General features: G+C 49.1%; 1 protein-coding gene across 3 annotated transcripts in view; it reads left to right on the top strand.

Annotated features, from left to right (window-relative positions):
- Nucleotides 1-633: 633 nt before the first annotated feature.
- The window catches only part of RGL2 (ral guanine nucleotide dissociation stimulator like 2), a 309,124-nt gene continuing 292,409 nt past the window's right edge, over nucleotides 634-17,348 (top strand). For all 3 annotated transcript variants that reach the window (XM_069635222.1, XM_069635226.1, XM_069635225.1), the window contains exons 1-2: nucleotides 634-709; nucleotides 3,500-5,405. In XM_069635222.1, coding sequence (XP_069491323.1) covers nucleotides 5,286-5,405 — 120 coding nt within the window. In that variant the 5' untranslated portion in view covers nucleotides 634-709; nucleotides 3,500-5,285. The remainder of the gene's footprint in view (nucleotides 710-3,499; nucleotides 5,406-17,348) is intronic.

Consider the following 17,348-nt stretch of genomic DNA (forward strand, 5'->3'; position numbering starts at 1 on the left):
TTTGTACACTGCAGGGATGGGCAGGTCCTTTATCCACTGCAGGAAAGGGCAGGTCCTTTATCCACAGGACTGGACTGGCCTTTTATGCACAGGACTGTACTGGCCCTTTATCCACTGCAGGGATGGGCAGGTCCTTTATTTACAGGACTGGACTGGCCTTTTAAACACTCAGGGGATGGGCAGGCACTTTATCCACTGCAGGGATGGGCAGGTCCCTTGTACACTACAGGGATGGGCAGGTCCTTTATTTACAGCACTGGACTGGCCTTTTAAACACTGAAGGGATGGGCAGGACCTTTATCCACTGCAGGGATGGGCAGCTCTTTTATGCGCCGGGCTGGACAGACCCTTTAAGCACTGCGGGGATGGGCGGGGCTTTCACACACAGGCAAGGCTACTTGGCTCTTTATAGACAGGGTGGCGGTCCTGACACCTCTGCCCTAACCACCCCCTCCCGTTTGTGCACATAGACCGGTTCCCCGCTTAACCTCCCTCCCTCCCTCCCGCCCCGGGCTGTAGGTATTGTCTTCCCGGCTGGGTGTGAGCTTTCCGGGCGGCTGCAGCAGCAGCGGCGGCGGCGGCGGCGTGGCGGCAGGGGGCGGGGGACAGGGGGGGGCGTGGAAGGGAAGGGGCGGGAGGGTGTGTAGGGAACTCTGCAACTTCCACCACAAACAGGCGGCTCTTCCCCTCTCCAGGAACTTCTAGCGGGGTGAGGCCTCTGGGGTCACCGGGGTTCGGGGGGAACCGGAGGGGCACTGCAGGGGAGAGCGCTTGGTGTGCGGTATGGGGTGGGGATATTGGGGAGGGGACGAGGGTAGACATGATGTCGGTACCATATAGGCGGGGGCAGGAAGTAGGTGACGTTTTAGGGGTGACACTTGGGGAAAAGCAGGAGGGGGCCGTGGATGATTCGGTGCTGATAAAATGGGGCCCCGGGATGCCATTATGCGGGTGCTTGAACTGTATTGTGGGGTACAGGAGGAGCAGCTGCTAGCGAGTTGTCGGTGGGGGTGTAGAGCAGATGAGACACATATAGGGGAGGGGGTGCATATGGGCTGGGAATAGAAACTTCAAGGTATTGGGGTGCAGCGGTTGCTGGCATTCTGAGACTGAGTTTGTAAAGTGCGAAAGGTATGGACTGCGGGGGTGAGATTTTAGGGTACACAGGGGATAAGATGCCGCCTGCTGTGGGGTGAGATTTTAGGGGACAAAATGCGGACTTCTGAAAGAGACTTTAGGATATATAGGGCACAAGATGCAGGCTGCTGTGGGGTGTGCATAAGGGTTACTGGGGTGAGCTTTTAGGGTTCATATTGGATAAGCTATTGGCTGCTGTGGGGCTGATGTTTTAGTACATAAGGGACACGTGCGGCTACTGGGGGTGAGATATTGGGGTTCCTACGGGACATCTCGGCTACGGAATGGTCTCCCTCTGCCAATGAAAATGTTGTCTAATCACTTGGCCTTTAGGAAAGCCTTAAACCCTATCTACTTTGACTCTGCAGCAATGTTTTGTTCCTAGTTGCCTCTCCAGCGCCATGATACCCCGGGTGTCCGTGCGCTCTACGAGTGCGCGTAACATAACATAGACTACTAGACTGTGTGTAACATGTCAGTGGTTTCGTGGCGTTAGCCGTCCTGTGAGAACCATTTCAACTCTAGAACTCGTTGGAATATTTGCATTGTATGCACCCAGGAGAACAGACATCTCAGGGGGTTTGAACTGTATTTTTGTTTAAGAATTTTCTCAAATATTGGTGTGACATGCGAGATGGTGTGGGCAGTTTCCGTCCATGAGAATGTTCTTGGTGCTTGCCGTGACATCTCGCACGTGTTGGGCTGTTCCATGAGAACGTTCTGGTGTTGGGCTGTGCCATGAGAACGTTCTTGGTGCTTGCCGTGACATCTCGCACGTGTTGGGCTGTGCCATGAGAACGTTCTTGGTGCTTGCCGTGACATCTCGCACGTGTTGGGCTGTGCCATGAGAACGTTCTTGGTGCTTGCCGTGACATCTCGCACGTGTTGGGCTGTGCCATGAGAACGTTCTGGTGTTGGGCTGTGCCATGAGAACGTTCTTGGTGCTTGCCGTGACATCTCGCACGTGTTGGGCTGTGCCATGAGAACGTTCTTGGTGCTTGCCGTGACATCTCGCACGTGTTGGGCTGTGCCATGAGAACGTTCTTGGTGCTTGCCGTGACATCTCGCACGTGTTGGGCTGTGCCATGAGAACGTTCTTGGTGCTTGCCGTGACATCTCGCACGTGTTGGGCTGTGCCATGAGAACGTTCTGGTGTTGGGCTGTGCCATGAGAACGTTCTTGGTGCTTGCCGTGACATCTCGCACGTGTTGGGCTGTGCCATGAGAACGTTCTTGGTGCTTGCCGTGACATCTCGCACGTGTTGGGCTGTGCCATGAGAACGTTCTTAATGTTTGCAATGTAACGTCGTTGGGTTTTGGGGTTCATCTACTGCGCTTGGTGTGATATCTCGGAAGGTTTTGGTGGTAGCTGTGATTAGATCTACTGGTCTATGTATTTGGGTCGTCATTGAGCGATATGTCTCCTCTCCTGTATATACCACATTCATGTGTCCATTGAATGACTAGAGATGAATTGTTCCAATTTAATTGTGAGCATTTAGCTTGGTGTCACTTGCACTTTATTTTTTACTTGGTTTTAATGTGTGTGTGTTTTTTTACTAATGTGTATTTTGTGATAATCTTTAGCTTTCTGCTGGTTACTTTTTCTCTACCTTGTGCTTTTGTATTTTGTTTGGTGGTAGCTGCCTATGAGAACCCGTTCAGATTTTGGGGTGACATCTCAGAGGATTACCTTTTGCATCTATTCGCAGGAAGTGTATTGTCACTTCAGTGACATCTTAGGTTTTTGAGTGTACCCTTCTTCAAGAATGTTCTTGACTGGTGGCGGGACACCTCTAAGGTTTTTGGCAGATTAGCGTAGGGTTTTGGAGTCTCTGCGGCTGTCCTCTGAGAATGTTCCTGACTCTGGGTTCTAGATCTTGGGTCTCTGGGGCTGTCCTCTGAGAATGTTCCTGACTCTGGGTTCTAGATCTTGGGTCTCTGGGGCTGTCCTATGAGAATGTTCCTGACTCTGGGTTCTAGATCTTGGGTCTCTGGGGCTGTCCTATGAGAATGTTCCTGACTCTTGGTGGGACAACTCTAAGGTTTTTGGCAGATTAGCGTAGAGTTTTGGAGTCTCTGCGGCTGTCCTCTGAGAATGTTCCTGACTCTGGGTTCTAGATCTTGGGTGTAAAGTTGTGGAGTCTCTGGGGCTGTCCTGTGAGAATGTTCCTGACTCTGGGTTTTAGATGTTGGGTCTCTGGGGCTGTCCTGTGAGAATGTTCCTGACTTTGGGTTCTAGATCTTGGGTGTAGAGTCATGGAGTCTCTGGGGCTGTCCTATGAGAATGTTCTAGATCTTGGGGTTGGAATAAACATCTCGCATTTCAGGGTCTGTAAATGATGTATTTTGTTTCTGCCTAGGGTCTGCTGTCGGAAGAAAAGTCCCCCTATGCAAAGGGCGGTTCTTGGCGCCAACGCAGGATCTCCTAGCCTTGTTCCCCTGGCATGCAGTGACTGCTGGAGCACAGCATCTGGAGTACCGACAGTTGCCAACCAGAACCCCCACATCTGAAGGCGCTGTGCTGGGTAACGCCAGGACCACATCGAGTGGGGTACAGTAGAAGGATCGTGTTGGGGTGAAGTGGGCCCGTCTTCGCCTTGGCCACCACTGACCGCAGCCCGGGAGAGCCCTTCAGGGTCCTTTTCAGAGGAGAGCTCTGCTGGCTTCAGAAGGCCCTCGGCGGGCCAGGAATAGCAGAGGAACAGGAGGGGAAGAGCCGGTGCACCGGAGGAGGACTTCCTGATCCAGCCTGTGATAAGACCCTCCTGCTCTCAAACCTTGGAAACAGCTGCCGGAAAAGGTTGTGGATAGGAAGCAGAGGGGGGAGGGACCTTGGGGTGGTGACGGCGGCCCACACCAAGGCTCTGGACCTTGGCGACTAGGAAGCAGAGTGGGGAGAGACCTTGGTGTGGTGGCCTGCCTTTCGACACCCTCTTTTTCAACATCCTTCAGTAGGCAGTCTGCTCTTTGTGCTAGTGTCTCTCTCCGCCTGCTCCCAAAAGGCTCTGCCCTGACATCTGGCATCAAATCTGTGAGTATTCTTCTCTGCTGGGAACTGGCTGGACTAGAACCTGCGACCTCTGCTGACTTCGGAGGAGAGCACATGAACCTAGACAGCTATGACTTCCTACCCCAGGAGGGGGTTACAGCACTAGCCCCTGACCAGTCAAGCAGGAGAGACGAGGTGCCAGAAGCCATTTAACTGATGACCCCGGAAGTACAAGGCCGAATGTGACACAGGAAGGACCAGACACTGCCCCTTCTATCTTCTCATTCTCACACAGGAAGCACAAGGCACTGTGACCCAGCAGAGACCCAAGGGGCAAGGAAGGGCCTATCTCTCATGCTCCATGTTTAACTCAGTAAGTAAAAGGCCCAGTGAGTCTTTGTGACTAAAAGCCAGTGCAGACTTTGTACCCCCTGCCCCCCCCCCCCCCCCACCACCACCCGACCACTACCAGGGCCATTCATTGACCACCCCCGACCCAAGAAATACTGTGATATCCTGGTTCTCTCCTGTAACGCACCAGGCGCAAGACCTGGTAATCCTCTATTACCAAGGCACGACACAGTGGCCAGGAGCCTTTGACCCAGGAAGTACTAAGTCCAGTGGTCCCCAGGGACTTAGTTCAACGGCCGGAGATCCAGAAAGGGGAAGAGCGGGTCTGTTGAAATCCATGTAACATCCATCTCTGCCACTTTATGCTGCCCGACGAAATCCTGTTACCGCGCGGTCACAAGAAACATGCAAGTGGAAATAACGCCTTGGGTGCAAAGGGGTGCTTTGCTTCATGACCTCACCTAGCCCCAAGGATTGTGGGCCACTAAGGACTTGAATGAGGGGACACTGCTACATGTCTTTGTCCCTCACAAGGGGGAGCTCCTGGTAACTGTGTGTGACCCATGACGAGGCACCCCCTGGGGGGCATACCATTGCCCTTGTGGCCTTCCTTGTTCTAGTACCATGCTATTTGGCTTACTGGCGGTAGGTGGACCAAGCCCCACCACTTGAACCCCCATAAGTCCTGGGAAGAATCGCAAGTACGTACCCTAACTGTCCCTGGATTTGGGGGTTTTAGGGATGGAGAATTCTCTTGTCCGCTTGGCCCGTGGATCGCATGAGCTGCTGATGCCAGCTTAACCACCATGCTGCCTCGAACGATGCGCCACATACTGGATGGCGTGAAAGTGGAGCTGCCCGGGGAGCATGGCGTGGTCCTGAGTGGGTACCGATCGCGCCACCCAGTCGCTGCTGAGCCCGAGCAGGTAAGTGCCCAGGACTGCCACGTTATAAAAATGAGTTTCTGGTTCTGGTTTGAAGTGTGTTGGTCTGTCTACACTTGACTTTGGGAGTGAATAGTTGGGTTTGTAAAGTTTCCATCCCCAGGCAACTCTTACGATCCACACTGGTTTGTAAACTCATCTCGCGTGGTCTGACTCCCTTGCTTCGCCCTCACTTTCTGAGCCAATGGAGGAAACCCGGTGTACAGAAGCAGGAGGTAATGGGCTATGGGACCCTTCCCCATGCCGGGTGCGGGGGAGGGGCATAACACAAAAATGTAGGTCAACTGATCGCCTCTTGCCACGAGGTCACTGACCTGACTCTCTGGACCCCTCTGTGATTTCTGGCTACACCACATGGGAAGGTTTCCTTTCCCCTGGTTCATGGTGTAGGCTTCCAGAATGGTAAGATCTCATGGTTCATGGTGTAGGCTTCCAGAATGGTAAACTCTCATGGTTCATGGTGTAGGCCTCCAGATGGTTCATGGTGTAGGCTTCCAGAATGGTAAACTCTCATGGTTCATGGTGTAGGCTTCCAGAATGGTACACTCTCATGGTTCATGGTGTAGGCTTCCAGAATGGTAAGCTCTCATGGTTCATGACCATCAGCAAGATTTACGCTCCAGGTTCCCAAGCCGATGTTGGTTTGGTACGTTGAGGGGAATCCTGACTTTGGTGGCGAGGTCTGTTATTTTTGGATCGCTTAGGTTTCCATGGTGACCTTTACCTTTGGTGGTCTTGGTTTACTTGGCAAGTTTGTTTTTGGTTTCCTGTTGCTTATTGCTCTTGGTTTCCACGATGAACGTTCCTCTAGTTGGCATTCTTGGTTTCCCCTGTGAGTTGGGATATCTTTGTTGGTTCTCGTGGAAAACCTGCTTATCTTTGTTCCCATGGTGATATCAGTTTCCATGGTGAATGTTAGTTCTGTTGGTGATCTTGGGTTCCTACCTTGTATTTTATCTTTAGTAATTGTGGAGTTTTATAGCGAGCTTGGCTGTTTTATAGCGTTCTTGGTGCCTGCGATGAGCTTGATTCTTTGGTGCGCTTTGTTATTTTTGGTTCTCCCTGGTGACTTTGGTTATCTTTTGTAATAATGGTTTCTGTGTTAACTTATCCGGTTTTATACCACGTTGGTCTCCAGGCACACAGTGAACTTTGTTGTTTTTGGTGATATTGGGTCTACTTCTTCAGCTTGATTGTATTTTCCGAATTTATAATATATATAATTTTTAAGACCAGCATGTCATTTAGTCTAACAGGGCAGAGGCAGTCCTAGGGTAGGGGGACTTCTTAATAAAAGCATTATTGGCTTGAATCCCCCCATGCTTGGTGGTAAAGAGGTAAGGGTATGAACACGAACCGGGCACAGGAGGAGCATTAAAACATTTTACACATTGGCAGCCTGGGGCCTGTATTTATATATTTGCAACTTAAATAGCGCAGTCCTGAGGACAGCATGCAGGAGAGGTGGTTTGGGGGGTTAGTTTGGATAGGAGGGTGGCAGGATTTGGGGGGCTTTTCCATAGAGAACAGGAGAGATTTGATCCTCGCTTTGAAGAGTTCCACTTTAGAGCTGGCCTTGAAGGCCTTAGGGAGATTATTCCAGCGGAGTAGGGCAAGTGGGGGGTGGGGGAGTACGTAGCCAAAGTGGAAGAGGCACAGGGGGGGTGGAAGACTGAGAGGTTGTGAACAAACGAGGTGTGGAGAGTTTAAGGGGGTGGGTACAGCGAGATGCATTCAGTGAGGTTGTGGGGGAACGACCATGGTTGGAGTTCTAGACTAGTAGCAGCAATTTTAAGCGCGCTCGAGCCATCCAGCCTGGTGATGGTAGGTAGAGGTGGGGGGGGGGGGGGTTATCTGGGTAGGTTGGCAAGGGAGCATGTCCCAAAGTTGAGGACTTTATGGGTGCACAAGAGTGGAGGGATAGACCGTGAAGTAGGCTCGCGCAGTAGTGCAGTTTGCTGAGCACAAGAGTCGAGATGAGGGTCTTGGTGGAGTGCTGTGGGCCGATTTTTCTATTGTTTGGGAGGTTGGATCTAGCTGTGGTGGCCATGACAAACTGGTAGAGTTTCAGATCGCGGAGATCCCCCATGGTTGCGAGCCATGGCTGAAGGAGGTCAGGGGGGAAAGAGAGCGGGGTTGGTGTTGGAGGCACGGAGAAAGAGGACTTCTGTCTCTGAAAGGTTTAGCATGAGGCAACATAGCGCCATCCAGTGGCAATGGGTGGTTAGGCAGCAGGTTATGCGTTTAGAAATTGTCGGTATGAAGGAGAGGAAGAAGAATACCTGAGTATCATCAGCGATGAAGCGATAGTTACAGCCAGCAGAGGAAATAAGCTTGCCAAGGCAAGAGGAATATAGTGGCGAGAAGTGGGCTCACGCCTAATCATTGAGGGACACCCAAGGGAAGGGGTGCTTGGGAGGCAGTTCGGGAGTCCCGCGAGATGGAGAAGAAGCGGTCAGAGAGATGGGAGGACACCAGTCAAATACAGGCTCCTTGAAGACAAGGAGGGAAAGACTTTACAGAATGGAGGGATGATCCATAGTGTGAAACGCAGCTGGAAGGTCTTGGTTGAGTGGGGGCGAGAGTGGGGGGCAGTGGTAACAGAACTGGCGATGGGGCAGAGCATCTCAAGGCAGCCCTCTGGAGGATTGTAGAGTGGTAGGGAAGAAGAGAGACGGGTCTGTAAAATGAGAGGTTGGGTCAGCATTTGGTTTCTTTTGAAGAGCTGTGACAGGCTGGGAGAGTAGGAATAGGGCAGAGGGGTGAGCGCGGGTGACTGGTGAAAGATCCTTAGCAATTTATGGTGCAAAGGAGTCAATTGGAGCGCAGGGCAGGTTGGCAGAGAGAAGGAGGGGTAAAGGTTCAGTAGCGAGAGAGAGAGGAGAGTGTGGGGAAGACCGGAGGAGAGGAGAATGAGGCGAGGGGTGGGGGAGATGGAAAGGTGGATAAGGTGCCCCCTATTTTAGTGATTTTAGTGCAGGAGCAGCATGCCAATCCTGGTGCTCCATAGTGAGCTTGGTTCATCTTAACGCTCTTGGGTTTCCATGGTGACTTTGGATTTCTTGGCTCGCCTGATTAGCTTCATCATCTTTGACAACCTTGTCTATTTATCAAGTTTGTCATTTGTGGCGTTCTTGTTTTTCAAAGTGGGCATAGTAACATTTTTCTCTATTGGTTTGTCTGGCGAGCTTGGCTATGTTTGGCTCTCTTGGGGATATTTTTCTCTATTGGCTCTCTTGGGGATATTTTTCTCTATTGGTTTGTCTGGCGAGCTTGGCTATATTTGGCTCTCTTGGGGATATTTTTCTCTATTGGTTTGTCTGGCGTGCTTGGCTATCTTTGGCTCTCTTGGGGATATTTTTCTCTATTGGTTTGTCTGGTGAGCTCTGCTATATTTTGCTCTCTTGGGGATATCTTTCTCTATTGGTTTGTCTGGCGTGCTTGGCTATCTTTGGCTCTCTTGGGGATATTTTTCTCTATTGGTTTGTCTGGTGAGCTCTGCTATATTTGGCTCTCTTGGGCATATCTTTCTCTATTGGTTTGTCTGGCGTGCTTGGCTATCTTTAGCTCTCTTGGGGATATTTTTCTCTATTGGTTTGTCTGGTGAGCTCTGCTATATTTGGCTCTCTTGGGGATATTTTTCTCTATTGGTTTGTCTGGCGAGCTTGGCCATATTTGGCTCTCTTGGGGATTTTTGTGTAAGTTTAGGTATGTTCTCTGGTCCTTGTTTTTTGGCACGCTTTTGTTTCACTGGTGATGTTTGTTTTATTCAGCAATCTGGGTTTCCTTGCTGAGTTTGGGTTTCTTTCTGGTCTTAATTTCCTTGCCCTGGTTATGTTGGTTTCTCTGGGATATTTTTTTGTACTTGATTTTCATGGGAGCTAGGCAATGTTGTTTGGTTTCCAGGGTGTGCTTGGTTCTCATTGTCTGTAGTGCTTTTAATGATCTTTGGTGCTTTTGGTTGTCACAGCGAGATGGGTTTCCTGTGGTGATATCATATATTTTATTTATATCGCGCTCATACACAAGTGTTTCAGAGCGCGACCAAGCAAAGGGAGGGGAACGGGGAGAACAAAAAAAAAAGAATACGATCTTACTAGGCCCAGTGACATTAAGAACACGCAAGTGCATGGAAAAAGGAAAGAAAGAGGGTGAAAGTGCGTGGAAGGGGAGAGGCGGGAAGTGCAAGCAGAGGAGAGAACAGAATAAATAGTAAGTTGAATAATTAGATAAATGCAGTAAAAGGGGTAGTGCAGCCAGACAAGTGGTAAGTGCATGATTAGTCAGATAGGGTATATCTGATGAGTGCAGAAGAGAGGGGAACTGTATGGGTACAGATACAGAACCCACTGCCTGGGATGCCCCAGAGGCAGTGCAGGAGAGTGGCAGGGTGAGCAGGTACCTGGGCCCAAAGGACAGAGGGTGGGCCCGAAGGACAGAGGGTGACCAGGTGCACGGTGCCAAGAGAAAGCAAATCAGCAGGGGAGAAGAGGGGCAAAGGCAGAAGCAAAGAGGAAAGTCTTGAGGTGCTTCCGGAACTGGAGATGTTTCTCCTCAAGTTTCAGGCTGGTCGGGAGGTTGTTCCAAAGGGAGGCCCCAGCCGAAGACAGAGATCTGCCCCCAGCTCGTGGTGCTCGTGCATTCCATGATAAATACAGTTATCTTTCCCTCTCTGAATTTCTGTGGTGACCTTTAATATCCTTCAAGACCCCAAGCTACCTCACTCAGAACCTTGTAATTTCTGGAGTCCTAAAATCGACCAAAAGTAAGGACATGTGGGGAGTTGAAACCAGAAGACTGGCCTTCTCTCTGTGCCCCCAGAATCTGGGATCTCCTCCTCGTCAACACCAGACTCTGCACCTCCCTTCTACATTTCAGGGAAGAGCTCAAGGAACGGCTCCTCCATAACACCTAGGTCCACACCCTCTGCTCGCCACAGGGACTGGCTGATCCGCTCCCTGCTGTCCCCTCCCCGGTTTGCTTCTAGATCCCATGCTGCCAACTTGTCTGCCCTCCCCCTCTCCATTCTTGGCTCCCGGCTCCATTGTGTGTTTGCTTCCCTCGCCGTGTCCTTCCCCCTATGGTTTGTAAAATTAATAATAATAATCCCCATGGCAACATTAGGCTGTCTTTGTGAGCGTGGCTACCTTTCACACTCTTGGTTTGCACAATGCTTTGTTGTACTTGGTTTCCGTGGTGAGTTTGTATTTCTCTGGCTCTCCTGGTTAATCTTTGGTGAGCTTTGTTCATCTTAATTGCTCCGGGTTTGTTGCATTTATGGAGCATTAGGGGTGTCATTTTGATTAGAAATGACGTACATAGGAAGCAACACAGATGGCAAAGCCATTTTATTTATTTTTTCGTTTGCACAGCGTGCACAAATCCTCAGGCATCGGGCCGCTAAAACCAATTAAATTAAGCCTGTGGGCACAGGCAGAAGTCAAACATAGTTACGGACAGGGGTATAAGCATATCAGAACCAATCGGAGATGCATGTGTCGGGCAGGTTAATTGAAGAGCCATGTCTTGAGGGCTTTGCGGAAGGCCCAGTAGGAGTGCTCTGATCTTAGGTTGAGTGGGAGGGAGTTCCGTTGCTTCCCTGCTGTAACTGAGAAGCTTGAACCGCCTGCTGTAGCGCGTTTTGAATTTTGGTTGAATTTAGTCTGTGTGTGTGTAAGGTGTTCTGCTGGGCGGGGTCGAGTGAGATTTGGAAATTCTTTGGGTAAGGTAAGGGGGTGCCGATTTGGAGTTGCAGCTGTGAATGATGGTTAAGGTATTGAATAGGATTCTTTCCTGGATGGGGAGCTAGTGTACTGCCCAACGGGCAGCTGTTATGTGCTCTGATCTAGGGAGGTTCAGGGCGGTTCATAGGGCGTTTTGTATGGTTAGGAGCTTTTTTAGATTGTGGGTTGAGGTGCTGTCAAAAAGTACATTGCAGTAATCTAGCCTGGCTCCCACCACTGCGTAGGCAGCTGTCTGTCGATAAGAAGTCTCTTGAGGCGTTTAACAGTTTGGTGGAGTAAGCTGCTGAAGAAGCAATGGCGTTCACTTGCCTGGATAGTGATGGTGAAGCATCCAGAAAGACTGAGGGTGTTGACAGCAGGTGAGGCTGGGATTGATAGGCCGTTGATGACGAAGGCGGAGTATTAAGGGTTTTATTTCTTTAGTGCAGCTGGTTGCCCGATGATGAGGAGTTCCGTTTGTCATCATTCAGACATAGGCCATGTGTAGCCATCCCTGCTTGAATGGTGGCAAAGGTGGAACTTGGTGTGGTAGTGTCTTCAGAATATATGAGAGTGGGAGCAGAATTTGCGTATCATGGGCATAGTTGGTAGAAGTGATGCCGAGGGAGTCTGGAAGGCCGGAGAGGGGCTTAGTGAAGATGTTAGATAGTCAGGGAGACACCAGACCCTTGAGGGACACCGCAATTGATAGGCGAAGGTGTTCCACTGTCATTCTCTTAGACTTTCATTACAATTTCCTTCAAGGAAGGAGGCAATCGAAGAGGCTGCTTCTGGTGCGAAGGAGGCTGCGTGGGTGAGGTGACGGCAGAGTATGTTGTGGTCGACCAGATTGAATGCCGTGGACAGGTCTAGTAGAAGCAATAGAGCAAGCTTACCATCATCCCTGAAGTCATCCATCTGATTTTTTAAATCAAGGAGAGCTGATTTGGTTCCATGCCCTGGGCGTAGTCCAGATTGGCGGACTCAAAGTATATGATTAGCTCCGAGATGTCTCTGGATTTGGACATAGGCTGCTCTGTTATCCACTCCCCGGGTAGGGTGCCTTTTCAATAGGCGGTGCATGTCCAAGTGAGAGTTTAAGTTGATGTGGGGCAGTATAAAGAGGCATTGACTGGCAACATCGTTTAGGGGTGGCATAAATAACAATAGGGGCTTAATGCTGTTACATGTGATCAATACACACGGTATCATTTTTACAAGCATGTTGGACTTTCTCTGGCGGTACAGGCTAGGGTCAGTGATGGGGGAAGGATCTGTTCTTTGGTTAATAAGTGGCTCTTCAGTTTTGTCTGTTAGCAGTTCTACTGATGGGCTGACTCTGATGTCAGGGGGGGTCGGTGTAGAGGGAGGGAACAGCAGGAGGCACACTTGGCACGGCAGGCAGAAAGGTTGTGGAGATGGGAGACCGGGGGATTCGGGAGGGAGAGTAGAGCGATGTCAGCCCGTTAAAGAGGGCAAGGGCATGGATGGAGGAGTAGAGTTTAAAGAGATTGCTTTTTGCTTGGAGAGAAGGGTGGCATTTGTGTGCAGAGGAGGGTGGAATACTGTGTGCAGAGGTGGGAGAGGGTGGTGGCATACTGTGTGCAGAGGTGGGAGAGGAGGGTGGCATCTGTGTGCAGAGGTGGGAGAGGATGGTGGCAGACTGTGTGCAGAGGTGGGAGAGGAGGGTGGCATCTGTGTGCAGAGGTGGGAGAGGATGGTGGCATCTGTGTGCAGAGGTGGTAGAGGAGGGTGGCAGACTGTTGCGAACCTTTGTGTAGGGAAGAGAGGACGTCCTAGGCGTAGGCTTGGGCAATAAGCTTTACATGCTCCGTTTGGTTACCTCTATTGATTTTACTAACTTGTGTTTTGTCGTTGCTCTCGGCCTCCATACGTAGCTTGCCTATCTTTGGGAAGCCCGGTACCCATCCCACATTATGTTCTGTTTAGTATTTTTTGGTCTCCCTGGCGAGTTCGGTTCCATTTGCTGATCTTGACTTCTATGGTGAGCTTTGGTTCCATGGTATGGCTGCGTATCTTTAGCTGCCTTGGTTTCTGTGGTTTGTTTGTTTGTTTGTTTATTTTATTTATATTGCGCACCAGACCCTTAGGTTACCGGGCGCAGCAACAAGTATATGCGAAGCTTACAATGTTACAATGTTATATAAATGAATTTACAATAATACACCATATTTCACAAATTACAAGAATGTACAGATAAAGAGTTGCCGTATTTACATGAATGTACAGTTAACAATATACAGGATTAGCAGTAATAAACATAATGGTTGATGTCACGTCAGGGTGCATTAGGTAGGACTACACTTGTGAGTGTTCGGGTGTTAAGTCGTTGTTGGCGATAATGTGTTTGATAAGGTTCCTTCTGAAATGGGGGAAGGGTTGGTCAGCTCTTAGGTTAGGTGGCAGGGCGTTCCACAGGTTAGCAGCTTTCACAGGGAAGCAGACGCCACCAATTTTGGCAAGTCTGAATCTAGGTACTGCCAAACAATTGGAGTTGGCGAGTCTCATGGGTCTATTAGAAGTTTTTCTTTTTATTTTGTCCATCAAGTAGCTGGGAGCAGCATTATTTAAGGCCTTATGGGTTAATGAGATCATTTTTAGCTGGATTTTATTCTCAGTAGAGAGCCATTTATGTTGCCGCCTAGTCGAGGAGATATGCTCCCTCTTTTTTATTCCTAATGCAGCTCTGAGAGCATTATTTTGTAGAGTTTGAAGTCTTAGGGTAGTAGCTTTATTGGCGCTACTGTATAGGGCATTACAGTAGTCGAGTCGGGAAAGAATTAAGGCTCTAGCCAGGATTAGGCAGCTGGTATTGGACAGGAAGGGCTTGCCTGCTCTGATCAATTTACAGGTGTAAGCAGTGGTGGCGGCTAGGGAGTTTACCTGTTTAGTGAAGGACAGGGTAGAGTCGAGATAAAAACCAAGTGTTTTTACTTCCCTCGAGACTTTAATGGCATTTCCGTCTATGCTGAAGGCTGAGTAATCCGGGCCCAATTTGTTAATATTGGCTTGTGTGCCCAGAATGATCAACTCTGTCTTATCATCATTCAGGCAAAGACCGTGAGTGGCCATCCATGCCTGAATGATGAGATACACTCTATTCACCAACTCCTCATCCTCGCTGTGATCCCCAGAAAGTGGGAAGAGAATCTGTGTATCATCTGCATAGTTAGTGTAGGTGATACCGAGATTGTCCAGATCATCGAACAGAGGTTTGGTGAATATATTGTAAAGGGTCGGAGAGACGCAGGATCCCTGAGGGACTCCACAAGTAATGGGTATAGGGTCAGCTGCTGCCGAAGGGGAAAAGACTCTCATAGTTCTCTCACTCAGAAAGGATTCTATCCAACTGATAGCTTGGGTGGAGAAGTGAGCGGCAACGTCCAGGTGTTTGCAGAGGACTTTGTGGTCCACAAGATCAAACGCAGCTGAGAGATCTAGTAGGAGGAGGAGGGCTGTCTTACCCTGATCTCTCAGTTCGTCTATTTGGGCCTTTAAGTCAATCAGGGCTGTTTCCGTTCCGTGTAGTGGGCGGAAACCAGATTGTCTAGATCCTAGTAGTTTGTGCTGTTCAAGGTAGTTTTGAATCTGTATATAGGCCACTTTGTCCAGGATCTTTAGCAGAAACGGAACTGTGGTGATTGGGCGGTAATTGGTGGGGATGAGAGGATCTAAAGTTTGCTTTTTAAGCAACGGGAGCACCCAGGATTGTTTTAGGTTAGCTGGGATGATGCCTGTGGAGAAGGATGCATTGACAAGTTTGGAGATAAATGGTGATAGGTCTCTGGCAGCGTCTTTTATTAGCTGTGCTGGGCAGATGTCACCTTTGCAGTTGGATGGTTTGAGGGTGAGGATGATTTTTTCAATCTCAAGTGTGGAAGTTTTAGTGAAGGAAAATTTGGTATGTTGAGGCATGTGGATCGCCTTAGGTGGTGACAGTGTAGGGAGTTTAAGCGAGTCTTTTTTCAGTTGAATTTTGTTTTGGAGGGTAGTAATTTTATTAGTTAGAGCATATTGGATGTCAGAACACCAGGTCTGATCTTTAGTGCAAGTGTCTGGTATGGCAATAGGTGACTCAAGTTCCTTTAGGATGGAGAAGAGTTCCTTCATACTTGATTTGGAGTTAGCGATACGATCGTTGTATGAGTTTTTCTTAGCCAGACAGACTGCGTTTTTGTAATGACGGGAGATAGATATTAGGTTAGCCTTGTTCTCAGCAGTTGCACATAATTTCCAGTTGGATTCATATTTTCTCTTGATGAGGCGTAAAGCCTTGAGTTCTGGCGTGAACCATTTATTTAGATGGGCTTTGGGTTTACTTGTGCGCATTTTAAGTGGGGCAATTTTGTCCAAAGTATCAGTCATGATTTTGTTATACTCGTGAACTAAAGTGCCGGAGTCTAAATTGTCAGGCAAGGCGTTTAAGGTTGGAAGAATAGCGGGTATGACATTGTCTATTGTCATATTCTTTTTGTTTCTTGTGGGGCATGAGAGTGCCATGGGGACGACTGTAGAGGATGGTTGGGAGGTTAGGAGGTCAAAGGACACTAATGAGTGGTCAGACCATGATAAAGCCGAGATAGAGGAGATGACTGTAGTACAGTTAGAGTCAGCGACCCAGTCTAATATTCTACCTTTCGTATGGGTAGGGTTGTTAACTTTTTGGGAGAAGCCGAGGGAGTTAATAGCTTGGGCGATGGTCGCGGCATGCACATCTGTTTTGTCATTAAATCCTAAGTTAAAATCCCCTAATACCAGCAATTGAGAGGTGGTTTTAGCATTGAGGGTTAGTAACTTGTGTAGATCCTCTTCGAAGGTCCCAAGCGGGCCTGGAGGTCTATAGATTAGGTGAATGGTTAGGGATTGATTATTATTTATAAGGAGTTTGGCAGTGAGGGCTTCACAGGATTGTAGCGTTAGTGCAGGGGCTAGTCTTAGTGAGAGGCTTGATTTAGAGATAATGGCAATTCCGCCTCCGCGGGTGCCCTCTCGGTCTTGTCTACATATAGTGTAGCCGTTAGGTATGGCTAACATGAGTGAAGGGCCTGCTGCCTGGTGTAGCCAAGTTTCAGTTATGGCAATGAAGTCCAGATTATTCTCAGTGATTAGATCTGCTATCTCAAGGGCATGTGCAACTAGTGACCTGGCATTGAGAAGTGCTCCTTTATAGGAATGTTCCTTAGTTTCCTCTTTGGTATGTGTAGGATTAGGAGTGTTTTTAGCGCTGGATTTTGTCTTGGGCATAGATATTTGGGTGAGCGTTGAAGCTCGGGTGTGGTTGGAAGCGTAGCCTGTATTGCCAATTTGATGTTTCATTACAGATTTTATGGGAGGGAGGAGTCGTCTGGGTGTCTCATGGAGTTTGTTAAGTCTAGCGCGTAGTTTGCTATTTCTATCATGGGTGGAGCTAGGCTTGGAAGTGTAAGCTAGAGGTTCTGACAGAGCTTGGTGTTTAGAGTCAGTGTATGCATGAGTGTTAGTAATAATATCTGGTGATATATGTAATAGAGGTGCATGTGAATATAGTGGGGTCTCTGTGTAGCTGCCCAGCTTGCTAGTAGCAGGAAGTGCAGCAATAGCCATGATGCAGTAGAAGCTTAGTAGGCTGGACATTGTGCGTAACTAGTACTTAGTTTGGTGGGTAAGTGGTTTACAATACAATGGTCTCTGGGCGACCATAAGGCACTACACAATATCACAGTAGTCTCTGGGTGACCATAAGGCACTACACAGTAATACAATGGTCTCTGGGCGACCATAAGGCACTACACAATGTCACAGTGGTCTCTGGGTGACCATAAGGCACTATACAGTATCACAGTAGTCTCTGGGTGACCATAAGGCACTACACAGTAATACAATGGTCTCTGGGCGACCATAAGGCACTACACAATGTCACAGTGGTCTCTGGGTCAGTGGTGGTCTTTGTTATCGTTGGGGCTTTCAGGGATATCTCTGGAGCTTTGTTATTGTTGGTGATGTTGTTTCCATGGTGATGCCGGTTTGTCTTTGGGGCTCTTCTACTTGTACGGCGTACTTTATTATCTGCGCCACTTTCGGTGGGATTGGTTAATGTTGGCGCTCCATTGCCTTGTATTAAGAGGTGTTTGTCTTTGACGTGGGAATCCCCCGAACACGTTGTTGTTCTCTAGTTGGGTTGATACCTTGAGACCGCCATCTT

This window comes from Ambystoma mexicanum, chromosome 13 (genome assembly GCF_040938575.1).
Source record: "Ambystoma mexicanum isolate Mex_15411 chromosome 13, UKY_AmexF1_1, whole genome shotgun sequence".
In the NCBI taxonomy this organism is placed as follows: Eukaryota; Metazoa; Chordata; class Amphibia; order Caudata; family Ambystomatidae; genus Ambystoma; species Ambystoma mexicanum.